We start from the raw sequence: 18,182 nt of genomic DNA, 5'->3' as shown, positions 1-18,182 counted from the left end.
GGTTCCACCAGGGGGTCAGTGAGCGGGCTAGAGGATGGATCCTCCAGGAGGGTATCAGTGATTTGGGAGGAGAGGGGGTGAGTTGTTGGGGGGGCGGGGGGGGGGGGGAAGTGAGTTGTTGGGGGGGAAGAGGAGGTGAGTGGGGGGGGTGAACAGTGGGTCGGTAACCTTCCTGTGGATCCCCCGGGCTGCCTGGGCAGTTTCCCCGCGCTCTCGCTGCTTAACCGCCACCGCGCGAGCTAAACCCCGCCCATTCGCCACCCATTGGCTGAGGAACAAACATCGGCATCCAATCACCTCAGAGCGGAATACAATCAGAGCCGGTCCAATGGAAATGCAGGACCGATTTGATGGACGGTTTAGGTGACCAATCAGAGAACAGCATTGACTAACACCCAGATGGCCGAAAAGGATTTAAAAATATAAACTGAAACAGAAAACAGTTATAAATGTTTGTAGAGAAAGACTCAGGTGTCTTGTTTTAAATATTTTTGAATTTTGACATTTACTGTCCCATTAACAAAAGGCTGTCCAATCAGTGACACCTGTTCATCACTCGGCCGCCTGTCAGACTAACGCATGCGCAGTACAGCCGGCGGCGTCAGCTCCAAGTGCCGGTTAACGGAAATCGAACGCTGGGTTTGAAATTTTCCTCCTTGAGAGGCAAAAAGAAAAACCCTAATGAACCATCTATTATTCTGAGAAGGTTATAGAAAGAAGGTTAAAGGAGAATGCGCCGTTGGAACAGCCTTTATAACCTTTGCTGAAGTTCGTACCTCGTCGTGTCATTGAGCCGGGTCAGAGGTCAATAAGATGGCGGCGCTCATGTCCTTTGTCAGGAGCTGCGCTCAACCCGGTGAGTTAGCATCGTAGCCACACAACATGTCTCACTTAACCCAAACACTGGCAACCAGTCTCGGGCTGGAGAAACTGCAGTCAATTTTACAAGGTGCCTAAATGTTATTTTTTTATGTTAATTATTTTGGCTCTAGATTTGATAAAAGGCTCATGAAGTGAAAAAAAGTGGTGACCTACTAGTTTCTTAACACGGTGCATTGTGGAACCAACTAGTGATTACGTTGGTTTATCTTTAATACTGTGTAATGAGGCAGGATTTCCTTCTATATATACTCTATGAACGTTATGCTTTGTATAGCGTGCAAGAAACAATGCTTTACACTGTATCCCAATACATGTGACAATAATAAATCAAATCAAAATTACTGAACCATAGAATTTTTACAGCCCAAATGACCCATCGTGTCTAAGTTAGCCCTCCAAAGTTGCATTTCACTGAGTGTGTTCCCCTGTAACCCACACTTTTCATTTTCAAATCATAATTCCTGCTTGAATGCCTATTTAAAGTTTGTTTATTTATTGTTGTCATAAGTAGGGTTTACACTAACATTGCAATGAAGTTATTGTGAAAATACCCTCTTGATTGAACCTGCCTCCACCACATGCTCAGGCAGTACATTCCAGATCTTAACCATCTGCTGCACATGTGGGTTTAAATCTGGGCCCAAAACAGAAAATGCTGGAAAACCTCAGCAGGTCTGACAGCATCTGTGGTGAGAGAATAGAGCCAAAGAGGATGACCCTTTGTCAGAGCTAAAGATGAAAATAGGACAAATTTATACTATGACGGCAGAGGAGGAGGGGGAGGGGGGGTTGCTGTAATTGGACAAAGGGAATGTAAATGGTGGTGATAAAGACAGGAAAAGGCGCTAAGCATCCAATTGAGTGATTGGAATGTGCAAATGACAGAACAAAGATAGAGATTGTCAGGGGACAACCTGATACTCTCTCCACAGATGCTGTCAGACCTGCTGAGTTTTTCCAGCATTTTCTGTTTTTATTTCAGCTTCCAGCATCTGCAGTATTTTGCCTTTAAATCTGGTCTCTGGTTCTTGATCCTTCCACCAACGGGAATAGTTTCTCCCTGTCTACTCTTTCCAGATCCCTTGTGATCTTGAATATCTCCATCAAATCTCCCCTCAACCTTCTCTTCAAGAAGAATAGTCCTAATCCTCTGATCTACTAACATAACTGTGTTTCTTCATCCCTGGAACAATTTGTGCCCTCTCTAATGCCTTCACATCCTTCATAAGTGTAGCGTCCACAAAATATATGCAGTACTCTAGTTGAAGTCAAGCCAGCGTTTGAAAGAGGTTTACCCTAACTTTCTTGCTTTAGCACCATGTACTCCTTTTGATGAAGCCCAGATGTCATATGCTCTATTAGCTGCTCACTCACCATGTCCTGCCAAGTTTAATGATTTATGCACATGTACACTTGTGTCTCTCTGCCCGTGCATCACCTTTAGGATTGCACCAGTTATTTTCTGTTGCCTCTCCATGTCCTTTTTACTAAAATGAATCACCTCTCTTTTCTGCCTACTCCACTAAACTGTCTATAATTTTTGAAGCTCTACACAATCCTCACAGTTCACAAAACTTCCAAGTTGTGCCCAATATACCAAGGTGTAAGTTATTAATATACATCAGGAGAATGTTGCAGGGCTTTTTGGTGTTCAGCCTTTTAATTTATTACATGGGAATAAACTTTGTTCCCTTCAAGTAGTCAGACTAAGTCACGGAGTTTTTCACTATCAGTTGATTTAAACTACATAGCGAGGACTCTGGAAAGCATGTTAGTGGCCAGTCAGAGTATGGGTTTCAGGATTGCACAAGCAAATATACTTTCAGATTCGATTATGAGTAATTAACACATACCACTCAAGGTACAGGAATTATCTCTATCCACTCTCAACTATTGATTAGAGTTGCATCATGCATAAGATACAAATGTTAAAACCAATCACTACTGTTGCATGTCTGCTTAATTATGATATCCAATCAGTGTAAATGTTTGATCATGTTAGCTGGCCATTGTTACAAGTTATCCTTGACATCCCAGCTTGTGTCCAGATTTGTACGGACCATTTACATCTCCCAGGGACAGATGTCTGATTTAATGAATTCTTTCAGATTAAGGGCCTTTGTTAGATAAACCTATATCCAAGAGTTTCCTCCCTTGCAACTAGGCCTTGACACTTATCTGGGTTGATTTTAATAATGTGGTTTCTCTCATAGCAACTTAAGTGATTTTTAAACTTGTGTGATTATTAACCATTTCAGAGGGCATCCTAACATCCTGGGAAACTCCACTATAAACCTTCTTGCAGTCTGAAAAACAATCTTTAACCACTACTCTGTTTGCTGTCACTCAGCCAATTTTGTATCCATGCGGCTACTGCACCTTTTATTCCATGAGCTCTAACTTTGCTCATAAGTCTGTTTGCAGAATTTATCCAATGAATTTTGAAAGTCCATGTACACCATGCGGCTGTTCCCCCTCCTTTTGGGGAGCTGCCCCTTTTACTTTGTCCTGACTTAATCTGAGTTTGTTTATTTGGTTTGACCTAAAAAGAGGGCAGCATTAACTCATCAACCCGCTCTGTTACCTCATCAGAAATCTCGTAAGTTAGTTGAACACAATTTTCCCTCAAATCTATACTGTCTTTCCTTAATTGACTCTCATTTATCCATGTGACTATTAATTTTGTCCTGAATTATCATTTCTAAAAGCATTCCAACCACCAAGATTAAACTTAAGATAAAAGCAACTTACTGCAGATGCTCAAATCTGAAACAAAAACAAAGTGCTGGAAAATCTCAGTTAGCTCTGTTCTGTCTCCACAGATGCTCCTGAGATTTTCCAGCGTTTTCTGTTTTTGTTGTGTTGACAAAGATGAAGCTGGGATTAATTTTACACACTTTTTGAACAAGGGTCCAATATTTACAATTCTTCAGTCCTCTGGCACCATCTTGTATTGCAGGAAAATTGGAAAAATTTTGACCAATGCCTCTGCAGTTTTCATGGTCATAGAGTTTTGCAGCATAGAAAGAGTTCCTTCGGTCCATCATGTATGTGCTGGCCATCAAGCATCCATTCTAATCCTATTTTCTAGCACTGGGTTCATAGCCTTGTTAGCTATGGCTTTTCAAATGCTCATCTAAATGCTTCTTAAATGTTGAGTGTTTTTGCCTCTACCACCCTTTCAGGCAGCGAGATTTCCACCGCCCTCTGGGTGAAAAAGGTGTTCATCAAATCCACTTTAAATCTCTGGCTTCTTAACTTGCATCTATGCCTCCTGGTTATTGACCCCTCTACTAGGGGGAAATGTTTCTTCCTATCTATATCCCTCACAATGTTGTACACTGTGAAGAGGTCCCCCTTCAGCCTTCCCTGTTCTAAGGAAAACAATCCCAGCTTAACCTCTTCATAGCTGAAAAACTCCAGTCCAGACAACATCCTGGTAAATCTCCTCTGCACCCTTTCTAATGCAATCACACCCTTCCTGTAGTGCAGCGACAAGAACTCCACACTACTATTGCAATCATGTGCACTAATGAGCAATTAGAAGTAAAATTTGAAATTCTTCAGCCAGTTCCTCCTCATCAGCCTAGTGTAAGCCACTGAAGCACAGGTCAGGGCATTTGTTGATTATATGCACCATGCTTTGCACTTCTCCACAGTTGCAAAGGGTTGAGTCATGGTGTCCTCAACGAAAGAGATTGTTGCAACTGGGTCTGACCCCAGTGCGAAACCTCTTCAGTTTGACCCATTCCCCATGGGAGGTTGAAGCCTGAGATTTCCAATGTGGGATCATCAACCAAGTGTTGATTTTGGGCATTTGTTGTTGTTGTGCCACAGATCCTTCCACAGTACTGTCTGGCTTGGGCTGATTGGTCCAGATTGGCCGCCTTGAGATGAGACATTTGCTTGGTGGGTGTGTGATGTCTTCTACCAGTGGCAGATCAGGACTTTTGTGCATTCTTTCTAGCAATCATGCTGTGCTAGTTGCACAATGGATTTGTGATGGTACAATGTTACAGAGCACAGGTAGCCAATTTGTCTTTGTTTATTGGATTGCTCCCAAGATGCTCCTCATGGTCTCATTCAGCTGGACACCTACCAGTTTGCAGTGCACAAATTTCTTCCAGACAGAAGTGCTCTAATCAGCTACTGAATAGCAGAGAGCCAAAGATGAGGTTGTGCAACTGTGGAGAAGTGCAAAGCATGGTGCATATAATCAACAAGTGCCCTGGCTCCCAAATGGTTCCTGCTAGTTTGCTGATGAGATTATTGAGTCTTCGGTTTAGTTGAGACTTACTGGAGGTGTGGTTTGAAAGTCGGTGTGTGGTCCAAAATGATACCAAGATTGGTAGGTGTAGAGTGATGTTTAATGTTGCTGCACACAGTACTCTAACACTACTTCCATTCTCACTTCCTTCAGTATCTTTGGATGCATCTCATCCGGTCCTCATCAATTTTATGTACAGACAGTCTATCCAGTACCAATTTTAAACCCTTCTCATGCCTGAATTACTTTCTCTTTCACCATGATCTGTGTGGCAACTTCTTCCTTGGTAGAGACAAATGTAAAGTATTCATTTAGTTCCTCTGCTATTCCTACTGCCTATATGTGTAAATCCCCTTTTTGATTGCTACTGAGCTGCATTTCTTCTTTTACCCCCCTTTTTATTGCTTGTGTGCTTGTAAAAGACTTTTGGATTCCTTTTTATGTTAGCTGCCAGTCTCTTATACATTATTCTCTTTGCTTCTCTTTGTTTTTTCAATTTCCCATTGAACCTTCTGTATTCAGCCTAGTTCTGTGTTTTATTAGTCACCTGATATCTATTATAAACACGCTGTTTCTTCATCTTGATCTCTATCTCTGCCATCCAGGAAGCTTTGGATTTGTTTGCCCTACCTTTCTCTTTCAGGAAATATAAAGGCAGTCCATTGTTCAGTTACATTTCTGCAGGCCAACCTTTGATTCCAATTTATCTTAATTATTCTTACTCTGGATTGTTTCTTGTCCTTTTCCATAGCTAGCCTAAACTTTATGATACAACAATCATTGTCTTCTATATGTTCCCTAACTGTAATTTGGTTCACTTGGCCCAGCTCATTCCAAAAACCAGGTCTTTCTCATTGGACTGGAAGCATATTGCAGGAGAAAACCTTCCTGAACACACATTTGGAACTCTTGCTCCTCTCTACCGTTACATCTTTGGAAACCACATTAGGGGAAATAAGAGGAAATCTAGGATATTACTGATTTTATATCTGTCTGAAGTAGAATAGAGGAAATGGGTTCAAACACAACGTGCATTTATGTAGCACCTTTTAAAGTAGTGAAATGTGTTAAGCACTTGGCTAACTGCTTTCTTGATGTTGTTCTGCATTGTCTAGGCATATTGAGTTTACTTGGGCTTTCTTTCAATATGGTTCCAGGCAATTTCAATGTCCTAGCTCCGACCATCTTCAGCTGCTTCATCAATGACCTTTCCTCTGTCGTTTGTCAATGTTGAGCACTATTCATGACTCCTCGGATACTGAAGCAGTCCATGTGCAAATGCAACAAGATTATGTCCCACAAATGAATTTTAAAAAAATTATGGTGTACACGTATCATCCAAGTTACCTTCATGCATATCCTCACTTGTCCATCATAAATGTCCTGTAGCATTGTTTTCAAGTTGTCCAACTCGGTTTCCAAGTTTGAGCTGTTAGTTTTCCATTCTTCCCCAAATTTGATATAATTCCCTAATATTCATTTCACTTCTTATTCTGTCAACATGTAAATTAGAAATAATACGCCAGTCTAAGTGAAATTTCCCAATGAGTATTCTTTACTCCTCTAATGTAATGGTTTGTTTTAGTAACATGCTTTTTCCTTTTAATATTCCACAGGATTTTTAACTTTTCCACAGCCGGTGGTAACTACTTTGAGATGTGCATCCAAGAAGGCAGGAGGCAGTTCCAAAAATCTTGGTGGCAAGAGCCCAGGTCGACGTTATGGATGGAAGAAGGGAGATGGTATATAATGGTTTTGACCGGCAATGTTTTTCCATGGGGAACTGAATGATGCTGCTTAATTAGCAATGGCGGCAGGAACTATCATTGAGTTTAAAAACCAGGTTTCACGGAGAGCTAAAAACCACACCTCTGAAATATCAAAAATAGTGGCCCATTACTGACCCTTGGAACAGTATTGTCTATCATCTTCCAATCCTGAAAGAACAACTCTTTGCTGTCCTTAAGCCAATTTTAAAAAATATATAAGATGACTCTGGACCATCTAATCTTAATCTAGTTAATTTAATAAATCCTATATGTGGTACTTTAGCAAAGACTTTCTTAAGCACTATACAGCCAATACCCATTGCATTCCCTTCATTCGCCTTCTGTCTTACTTCCTAAAGAAAATTAAATTAGTTGAGCACAATCTGTCTTTTACAAATTTGTGTTCATTCTCACCAATTAATTTAAACCTCTCCAAGTGCCTCCAGATTGTGTGTCAAACCTTGCCCCTATTGAGGGTAAACAGAAGGGCTTGTAGTTATTAGGAGTTTAGAGTGGATAAGGCACCTGGTCTGGATGGTATGCATTCCAGGTGGTAAAGAAAGTGGGAGCGCAGAAAGAGGAAGCTCTTGCCATGATCTTTCATTCTGCCCAAGGTAATAGAGAAAAGCCAGAGGACTGGAGAGTGGTAAATATTCTTATTCGAAGGAAGGGTGTAATAACATCTAGTCAGGGAGGGTTTAAACCAAGTTGTCAGGGATATGAAGACCAGCATGTAGAAGTGGGAAAGAGGAACAAGGTGCGTAAGAGTGAGAATGATAGATAATACTAGAGAAGGAAGTAGTACCATATTAGATGGGAGCAAACTAAGAAGGAATATAAAGATATAATGACCACTCTTCTCTCAAGTGTTTTCCCCCACAGACACTTGACCCGCCTCATTCCCCATCATCACATCCAACCGTGCCTCCTTTCTTGTTGACCCAAGAAGAACAAAGTTCTTCTGAACACATTTCAGAAATTCTACTTTTTCCTTATCCTTTACTCTAACATTATCCTTATTGGATTTGGGTAATTAAAATCTCCCAATATCACCAATCTATAGTTTTGCTCATCTAGCAGATTTGCATATCTGTTTCTCTCGCTATATGGAGGCCTCGCTGTGTGAATATATTTTTTGCTTCTCAATTCTAAACAATTGGATTCTGTACTTGCTTCCTCAAAGACATCGTGTTTCCAACACAACAATGTCCTCCCTAATCGGTGCTGCCACCCACCTCCCTTTTTTCCCTTCTCTGCCTTTTCTTAATCTTGAATACTAAGTGCACAGTCTTCATAAATTTTCAGCTATGGTTCCATTATTGCCACTACATAATTTTCCCCCACAGTTATTTGTACTTGTAACTCGCCAACCTTTTTTGTCACAAAATCTGCATTTATTTACATGCTCTGTAAACCTGTCTTCTGCTCGTAGTTCACTAATTCATTCTTTAGTACTTCCAAGACTTTAACTCCTTCATGTACTGGTGCCCACATCCTGCCAATTTAATTTAAACCATTCCCAATCAGTCAACCTACCTTTGAGGACAGTGGTAACAGTCCTGTTGAATGCAAGCCGTTGCTTTGAATAAGTGCCTTTAAAGCCAAAACTATTCCCAAGAAACCAATTCTCGTCTGAAAATTATCTCCAACTTCAGGCATAGCCATAGACTAAACAAGGGAACCTCCACTGGGGAATGGTGAATATTGCAAGAATGACTTTGTCTCGTAACAGAGCTTAATCCTATGCAATTTCTGTTTCAACGTTTGTATCAGTATCCATAATGTCAAAGACATCTCTTTAGAAATGAGGAAAAGGTACAAGTCGGAAGTGTGATGGAATGCTTTCCACTTCCCTGGGTGAATACATTTCCAACAACATTCAAGATGCTCAATGCAACCCAGAACAAAGTAGCCCATTTGATTGGCACTCCATCCACTCCCTCCACCACCAATGCAATGTGGCAGCAGCAGTGTGTACCATATACAGGATGTATAGCAGCAACTCACCAAGTCTCCTTCGATGGCACCTTCCAAACCTGTGACCTGTTCACCTACAAGGATAAGGGCAGCAGATACATGTGAATATTACCACCTACAATATCCTCTCAAAGCCACACACCAAACTGACTTGAAACTATATTGTCTCTCCTTTACTATCACTGGACCTCTCTTCCTAGTAGCATTGTGGATATACCACATGGACTGCAGCAGTTCAAAAAGGTGACTCACCAACAACCTCTTAAGGGCAAAAGAGATGGGCAAAAAAAATGCTGGCCCAGCCAGTGACCCCCATGTTCCGTGAAAGAATAAAATAAATCCACACACTAGCAGTAACCTGTGATTGCTCAACTTGTCTGCAATATAACACTAAAACGTTATATGTCTGTTCTACTCAGTTCTCCAAAATCATTCAATGTAAATTGTATTGGAGTATCTGGAGCAATGTAAAGTTCTGTATAAAACACAAGTTGTTTCTAAAGTGAAGTCCTTTGCAAGTGCCAAACAGGGCAGTGTCCTGTCAATTAGTCATATTTGTCTAGCTGACATTTTCTATCTTTTAAAAATCTGCTGGAAAACTAAATGCTGGTGGGAAAATTCCTCAAACTGTAAATATAATTTTAAAATAACTTTTTGCCACCTTTCTAGTTCCCTGTTTGGCTGTGGAGGTTCTCACAGCTGTTTTCCCCATACACTATCCAGTGCGAGTATTAGATAGTCCTAACTATTTTCCCCATTTACCTGTTGCAGACACCCAGACCAACTGAAACGCCCAAAGTGCAATCTAATGATATTGGGGAGAGCAAGCTGGAGTCTCAATTGCAGATATTTAATGGCTTTAGATTTGGGGAATGGACCACTTTGCGCCCCTTGTAAAACACTGCTGTATCAGCCTTCTTTGCAGCTGGAATAATTACTATTTGCCTTTCTTCTCATAGGGGATTTTGTTCATATAGGAAACATTCTGGCAACTCAGCGCCTGATTCGCTGGCATCCAGGAGCAAATGTAAGTTACTACCAGCATTTAGGGCAATGGAGAAGGTTCAGATCTGTTATTTTTGTGAAATATTTTAAATGTCCTGAGAGGTTGCAGAGGAAACTTACCAGATTGGTTCCAGGAATGAGAGATTTTAGCTACAAGGTTAGGTTGGAGAAGCGCGGGTCATTTGGAGCAAAGGAGTTTATGGGGGAGGTTTGATAGAGCTGTAAAAGATTGATAGGTTTGGATAAGGTAGGCAAAAGCTGATCCGAGTCACTTATGTATCAAGGACTAAAGGACACTTTGGGCAAGAGATGCAGGGGATTGTGAGGAAGAACTTTTTTTAGTGTAATATGATGATAACTTAGAACTTATGGGCGGCATGGCAGCATAGTAGTTAACACTGCCTCACAGTGCCAGGGACCTGGGTTCGATTCCCGGCTTGGGTCACTGTCTGTGTGGAGTCTGCATTCTCCCCATGTCTGTATGGGTTTCCTACAGTTTCCTCCCACAGTCCAAAGATGTGCGGGTTAGGTGCATTGGCCATGCTAAATTGTCCCTTAGTGTCCCGGGATGCATAGGTTAGAGGGATTAGTGGGGTAAATACGTGGGGTCATGGGGATAGGACCTGGGTAGGATTGTTGTCAGCGCAGACTCGATGGGCCAAATAGCCTCTTCCTGCACTGTAGGGATTCTATGATTCCAAGAACTTGATAGACCAAATGGCCTCCTCCTCTACCAGAATAACTCATTTTGTTTTTGGATCCTTCCAGAAAGCAGACTTTTTATGGCATTGTCTCACTTTTTCTGTTTCTCCCACCCATGATGGCAATAATTCTTAATGGCCGGTGGTGACAGCGAGTTTGGGGATGGACGGGGAGTGGGGAGAAGGGAAGATATCTTGGAGGTTTTTAACAATTGGAATGCTGTCTGGAATATTAGATTGTTCACCTTTTTCAAATTCTATTCAGAAGGAATGGTGCAGGAATGAACTTGAGAACTTGTTATGCGGAGAGGGGAATGTTGGATGTTACTTAGAGTAAAGGCACCCAGGGTTGTCTTAGTATCAAGGGCAGGAAACTGGCATCTATCAATTCTTCTGGGTCATGGGATCAAACAACAGCAGCACAAGTTGGCAGTGAACAAGGATGATTGACATCAGGGTGGGTAGCACAGGCACATGGAGCTTCCACCTCTTTGCATCCTGCTTCATCCTGCGCAGGGTGCAAGTGTTGTGTTAAGAAATGATGGGATTGGTAGAGCAGGAGAAGGATTGTAGTACAGTGGTAATGTCACTGGACTAGTAACCCAGAGGCCGGGATTGAAGCACCGGAGACGTGAGTTCAAATCCCACCATGTCAGCTGGGAGAATTTAAATTTAAATAATTAATAAATATGGAATAATATACCAGTCAGATGATCACAAAATGACTGGATTGTCATGAAAAGCAATTTGGGCCATTAATGTTCTTTAGGGGAGAATATCTGCTGTTCTGGCCCATATTTGATGCCAGGTCCACGGTTGTTGACTGCCCTTTGAAATGGCCTAGCAAGTCACTCTGTTGTATCAAACTGCTACAGAAAAATTAAAACAAAATAACCAGACAGACCATCTGCATAGTGGTATACGTTTGAGAGGGAGTGGACCTTGGAGTCAACATTGACTCCAGACCCAATGAGGTCTCAGGGTATAAGATCAAACAAGGGCAAGGAAACCTCTTGTAATTGGCACCTACTGCCCTCCCTCTATTGATGAATCAGTATTCTTCTATGTTGAACACCCTTGAAAGACATATTGCAGATGTGTTACCATCAGATGGAGACCAATATTGTGCGTGCGTGCGTACAGTATTGGCATCTTATTCGGATACTCACCCCCAACCCAAGTCTAAACAGTACATACATCACACACCACACTCAAAGATACAATTAACGAAGATGGTGCACATCCACAAATGTTTCTGTAAAGGGACACATGTTGTCGAAGGTTTTCATCTTGCATTCATTCCAACTGATGCAAGAACCACCAAATTTCAAAGGGAACAATTTATACTGCATGACAAAAGGGTGAGATGTTGCCATGGGAATGGCGAATGAACCAGAGATTTTACTCAAAGGCCCATGCTTCTGTTCATTTTGTTTATTGATAATGTCTCAACCAATCATAGCTGACTTGTCAAACAGTTAACACCCTTCTTCTCACGGAGTATAAATTGTTATTCTCTTTGAAATTTGGCATTCTTGTGTTTGTTCTTGCGAGTGCAAGATGAAAAGCTTCAACATCTCTTTTTTTTCAACAATACACAAGTTCTGTGCTAGTAAGCAACTTCTACCAGCGTTAAACCAAAAGCATTAACAGTTTGTGTGTTTGGCTTGTTGTAGGAGCTCAGTCATTATTAGCTGGGTGGAGAAAGGAGTCCTTTTCCACTCTTGGATTGTAGTTCAAATATATCCAAATAGATATCCAGATTGCGGCATGATTCCCTCAGAGATGAATATTCAGCAGGTTGCAAAACCAGGCACTTGTGATGGTCATATCAGGTGGTTAAATTTCTTTTACACATAGACTGGGAGTTTTGGCATCAAGTTGGAAGGCTTTTAAAACCTTCCAGGTTCTTAAATGGTAAAGCTGACTGCCTTCTTCTGCAGTTGCTGCCTCTTGTGGTGTCTTGTGCAGACAGCCCCGGTCTTTTTCTGGGTCTTAGGATAATAAAGGATTTTAGTATTAGTGGCCAGTTTCAGATTCATGATCAATGACAACTATCCATCTAGAATGGTCTACTTTGACGCTACAAATAGTGGAATTTCACATTTATTCTTTGAATAACTGGTCTCTTCAGCTCTCTTTTAAAGGTTTGACCTTGGAGACAAGACGTTTAGAGATCTATTGACTTTACATTTTGTGTAATTATAGACAATGGCATTTGTAAATCAAATAAAATTCATCTTGATATGTCCATTCCAGAGAGAGGCCTCCACCCATGCCGATTCAATTAGAACTTTCCAGAGGCTTGAGGTAGTCGGTGTTGAATAAACTTGATTCTTGACAGCCAACTTGAATGTCCATTTTAAAATACGAGAGACAGTTCCAGAAGTTTCACAAGAACACAATCCTTGTTTGAAATTATGAATAGGACTATGCTTTCACCGGGCATAGCACCCAAAAAGCAGAACAAATCCAATCTGACCAGTGCTGTTGTTTACCATGCATTCATTCCCAGCACTAACAAAAGGTTGTTGGAAGCCAATCAGTTTAGCCCTCATCATGCTGTTTAGGGCCATGTCCTAGGCCCACCTTATTCAGCTACTTCTCAATGACCATCCTGCTATCATAAGGTCAGGAGTGGGGATGTTTGCTGATGATTCAACAATGTTCAGTATTATTTGCAACACCTCGGATACTGAAGCAGTCTGCATCTATATGCCGATCTGAACAACATTCAGACTTGGGCTGATAAGTGGCAAATAACACACCACACAAGTGCCAGGTAACAAGAGAGAATCTGACCATCTCCCCATGATCTTCAATGGCATTATCACTGCTGACTCTCCCACTAACAATCTTTAACCAGAAACTTATTTAGAACAGCCATCTAAATATTTGGCTACACAAGTCAGAGGCTGTTAACTCCTGACTCCACAAAACATTACCACCATCTGCAAGGTAGAAACCAGGAATGTGATGGAATGCTCTCCATTTGCATGGATGAGCACAGCTCCAACAACACTCGAAGCTCAATATCGTCCACAACAAAGCAACCCGCATGATTGGCACCCATCCACCGCCTTAAACACTCACTTCTTCCACCACTGGTGCACAGTGACAGCAGTGTGTACAACGTACAAGATACACTGCAACTGCATAAGTCTTCCAAAGCATTTTTCAAATCTTCTACCACCTATAAGAACTAAGGCAACAGAAATGTGCGTCACCACTACCTACATGTTCCCTTCCAAGTCACACCATCCCGAGTTGGAACTATATTGCTATTCCTTCACTACTGCTTAGTCAAAATCCTGAAATTCCCTTCCTTACAGCACCTTGGGTGTACCTACACCAAACGCAGTAGTTCTAGAAGCAGCTTCTCAAAGGCAGCGATGTTCACATCACCAGAAATGAATGCGCACAATAGGAAATTGGCCAATTCTGAGGTTGAATGGAGGCTGGCAGAGTGAGTGAAACGACTAACTGAAAGAAGCTCTTAGGGCATTGAGATTAACGTAGAGGAGCAATGTGTAAAACAGGTATCCAGAATGTCCAAGTCAATACGGGCCATGTGGTTCCGATGGAACGAGCCACATGGTGGTATTGGTCTGGGTTAGGGAACTGGACCAGATCAACCCATGCTCCAGTTGCCAGTTACTATGAAGTAAAGCAATTATAAATTCCTTTCTGTTTTTGTCATCTGTGTAGATTGTTTTGGGGATAAGTCTAGTTCTGGTCCCCTGGTGCAGTATCCCCTCGAAGCTCAATATCGTCCACAACAAAGCAACCCGCATGATTTGCACCCATCCACTGCCTTAAACACTCACTTCTTCCACCACTGGTGCACAGTGACAGCAGTGTGTACAACGTACAAGATACACTGCAACTGCATAAGTCTTCCAAAGCACTTTTCAAGGGGATACTGCACCAGCGCCGTTCCGTCTTTAAACCGAGGCTCTATCAGGCAGACACAAACTATCCCATGGTACTATTTGGAGAAGTTTGGGAGTTCTCGGAGTGTCCTGACCCAACAACATGAAAACAGATTATCTGGTCATTTTGTCCTATGTGCTGATTGGCTGACTGCATTTGCCTGCACTAAAACAATGATTGGACTTCAAATATAATTGGTCATAAAAGTGCTTTTGAGACCCAAGGACATGTTGTATGTATCTTGCATAAAGTTTTTTGTTAGTTACCACTTGTTTGTTCCTGTTTTCCCTCATCTTCTGAGGGCGCCAGCTCTTGCTGGAGTAATCCTTAAAGTGCCATGTGCCAGCTGTTCTCCAGGCCTTTGTCCCAAGTGGCTGTTCTTGATACGTGAGCCTAGGAGGCTCTTGACAAGCAGAATATCACAGCAGAGCCAATCCTGCCCTCGCCTGATATCCATAGATGCACACCTCAAGTAGAGATCACTGAGAGATCAGAATAATGGCTGCTTTTCCCTTCACTTGTAGTTTCGCTAATTGAACAGTGTTTGCTGATGTGTATGATTCAGTATTAAAGTTGCAGTGCCTTTACATGTGAACATTTACCTGTATTCTTATTGCAGGTAGCAAAGGGTCGGAACAATACTCTTGTCGCTCTTGAAGATGGCACCGTCCGTTATACTAAGGAGATCTACATTCCACCACCCCGCAACTTGGAGGCCATGAAAATGATCTCTCGCCTTCCAAAAGGGGCAGTCCTTTACAAGACATTTATCAACGTGGTCCCTAACAAACAGGAAGGTTGCTTTAAGTTGGTGGATATGCTTTGATCCTATGGAATGGCTTTCTATGTATAACAGATTGGTCATTGAATGACCAGAGATCTATTTATCAAAGCTCTTGACAGCAACTTTATTTGAATGCCACGAATTCCATCAGATAAAGCTAATGTGACCACCTGAATTACAACAGGTTCCTTCTGGAGATGATCTGTGATAGACTGATGCTGCAATTCTTGATAATGATGGTATTGTCTGCCACATGGTACAGAGCAGGACAGTATCATTGTGTTTTAGTTTCAGCTATAAGAGCAAGATTGATGTTCTGAACCATTTTTATCTAACATTCTAATTGTAACTCGAGTTACAATTTGGTTTTTGTTTTGTACCCGTTATCTGAAATTCTATTGGAGAAAGTACTAGAACACAACATCTGGACTTCAGCACACACAGCTGTTATCAACTTGCCTGCAAAGTTCATATCCGTCATTATTCTGCCAATTTTCCACTCCCTTGGTCAAACATTGACATTGGCTAGGAACTCAAAAGAAATAAAGATCCACAAGTAACTGATATTCTCTAGTGCATTCCCCCCACCATCCCAATTGTTACTATTCATTTGTGAGCTTGCCCTGAGGATGTGGTTAAAATCTTACGAACAGAAGGAGGCCATTCAGACTGTCGTACTTGTGCTGGCTCTGTGAAAGAACTTTCTAATTCGTCCCACTCCCCTTCCCTTTTCCCATAATCCTGCAAATGTTCCCTTTTTTTAGTCAGCAGATTATTTGATGATGCTTCAATGGGATTGCAGTCTGGTCCAATCCAGTCTTCACCTGATATCGACAAGCTCACTGTTTGGCCCAGTGGTGATTAGAAGAGGATATTCTAATTTTAAATGACTACCTGACTGAAATGAGCTAACTGACAATGACTGCCAATTGAGTTTGGCACCATCTACCCTGTACATATATGTTTCCAGTATAAATTGCAGCAGTGCCCCACTTCTTTTGCTCTGGAATTCGGTGTTAACTTTTTTGGTAATTTTAAATAAATGAGTGTGTTTCTTTTTCCCCCGTTCTTTCCCCTAATTGTCTCCTCGCCTAAAAGCACGGACTCATTGGAGTTGCATATATTTTAACAAGTTTTGTTCCACTGTTGCTTCAAATGTGAGCCCAGTGAGTTCTAACAAGCTGTTTAGTCTTGAATATCCATGATGAGTTCAGCCTCTATCTCCACCCCCCCCCTTTATAATTATTTCCATAAGAGGTCAGTGTCTCTGATGCAGTAAAACCTGCATCCTGCTGGAAGATGAGTGCGGTGGTTCCAGAGTCTAATGACTCCTTAACCATGAAACATTTCATCAAATACCTACCGCAACCTTCTGTCTTCACCAAAAGGCATTATAGACTGTGGGCAAACCATCATGTTCAGGCTAAAGCTAACAAGAGTTGGGTACAAGTAAAACAATTACACAAACAGTAAGATGCTTGAAAAGCTAGCAAAATATTTAACTTGCACGATATATAAATTGTTTCAAAACAAAAAATTGTCAAGAGATCCTCGTAGATCTAACTGAGCTGCTGGATGCTATACTGGTGATCAGCTCCTATTGTCCCATTTGTTTGTTATAAGTAATGCAAAGCAGGGAAGATGGGACCACAGAGCTACTGGTCACGTATTGTTGATGAAACTAATCTTTTGCACTGGTTGGATAACTTGGGTTTTAGACCTTTCAAACAAAGTTAAAATCTAAAACTAGGCGTCTACTGTTAGAGGTGATTCTGCAGTTGGGCAGCACTAAGAGCCAATTTAAGGTAATTATTCAAACTTGTAACGTGGCTCATTTGCTGGAAGTGGTATACATTCATACAAAGGGAGCAAAAGGATTATGTTCAAGCAATGCATTTTTCTCAAATTACCCAGGAGCTTGGGAGCCGATTGTTTGTTGTGGCTTACTCTGTGGTGTTATACAGCTTTTATTTTAAAATTTCAATTTACTTTCCAAAAGAATTGTTCTCAAAGTATCTTCCCACATAATATATATTATGTATGTATTTATATCCTATATCTCTTAAGCACAATCATGGCCATTGACTATACTCAAGGTTAAGGAATTCCAAAAATTATCTTAATTCAATTTCCATTTGATTTTAAACTCTGTATCAAACCCACTATTGTAAAATTACAATTAGGGGAAGAACATTAAAACATTAAAGCAAACAACATGACAAAAACATCTACACAAATACTTTATTAAACACACACAAACAGAAATGGAAGCTTCCAACATTCATTCCACAGCATTTTCTTTCATTCAAACTCAACATTTTAAACTGTGATGAAAATAAAACATTTAAAGAAAATAGATAAAGATAGTCGCCTTCATTCTTCTTTCTTCCTAACTGGAATCAAACTCAAAAACAAAAGTAAATTCAAGAAATCTCGAACTTAAATTTGAACAGTTTAACACTTTCTCAGTCCCTTTGAAGTTAAACCAAAGTGTAAAGCATTGCAGTTATTGACATGAACAAAGGCTTTAACAACTCCTGCTCAATCTAATGCAACAACAACCATCTACATTCAACAAGCAATCAGACCACACAAACACACTGAAATACAAAACTACTCAAATATCAGCTCAACCTCAGATTTTCTCATCATTTTTTCATCTTGCCAATTAATTTACAATATTTCACTAGTAAGTTGAGAGAATATAGTTCCTTTTTCTTTCAATTCTGCAACACCACCCTGCGCCCCCCCCCTCCCCCCAACCTTTGAAAAAAAACCAAAGGACACCTTGGGGTTCTTTGTGATGTTAGTGAGGGTTTAAGGTCCTTACCCCACATGGTCTGTTTTCATGGCATTGCATTTTC

At 41.1% G+C, this 18,182-nt stretch overlaps 1 protein-coding gene across 2 annotated transcripts; it reads left to right on the top strand.

Annotated features, from left to right (window-relative positions):
- Window positions 1-583: 583 nt before the first annotated feature.
- On the top strand, window positions 584-17,664 carry mrpl27 (mitochondrial ribosomal protein L27). 2 transcript variants are annotated; one of them, XM_078225466.1, is made up of 4 exons: window positions 584-856; window positions 6,766-6,891; window positions 9,855-9,922; window positions 15,154-17,664. In XM_078225466.1, the coding sequence occupies exons 1-4, from the start codon at window positions 814-816 to the stop codon at window positions 15,358-15,360; spliced, it is 444 nt and encodes a 147-aa protein (XP_078081592.1). In that variant the 5' UTR covers window positions 584-813; the 3' UTR covers window positions 15,361-17,664. The 2 variants fall into 2 exon arrangements, with proteins under 2 accessions (XP_078081592.1, XP_078081591.1); XM_078225465.1 differs by having other exon boundaries at window positions 801-949; window positions 15,154-17,306.
- Window positions 17,665-18,182: the final 518 nt, after the last annotated feature.

This window comes from Mustelus asterias, chromosome 12, assembly GCF_964213995.1.
Source record: "Mustelus asterias chromosome 12, sMusAst1.hap1.1, whole genome shotgun sequence".
Classification (NCBI taxonomy): domain Eukaryota; kingdom Metazoa; phylum Chordata; class Chondrichthyes; order Carcharhiniformes; family Triakidae; genus Mustelus; species Mustelus asterias.
The sequence above is the reverse complement of the archived record's forward strand: the minus strand, read 5'-3'. Positions and strand labels throughout refer to the sequence as shown.

What these genes read in the sequence shown, in the direction of transcription:
- mrpl27 (XM_078225465.1), top strand. Translation starts at nt 883, where the DNA reads ATGTCTCACTTAACCCAAACACTGGCAACCAGTCTCGGGCTGGAGAAA. An exon ending in ACTGCAGTCAATTTTACAAG is followed by an intron (nt 950 to 6,765) that starts GTGCCTAAATGT and finishes AATATTCCACAG; the next exon opens with GATTTTTAACTTTTCCACAG. An exon ending in TGGATGGAAGAAGGGAGATG is followed by an intron (nt 6,892 to 9,854) that starts GTATATAATGGT and finishes TTCTTCTCATAG; the next exon opens with GGGATTTTGTTCATATAGGA.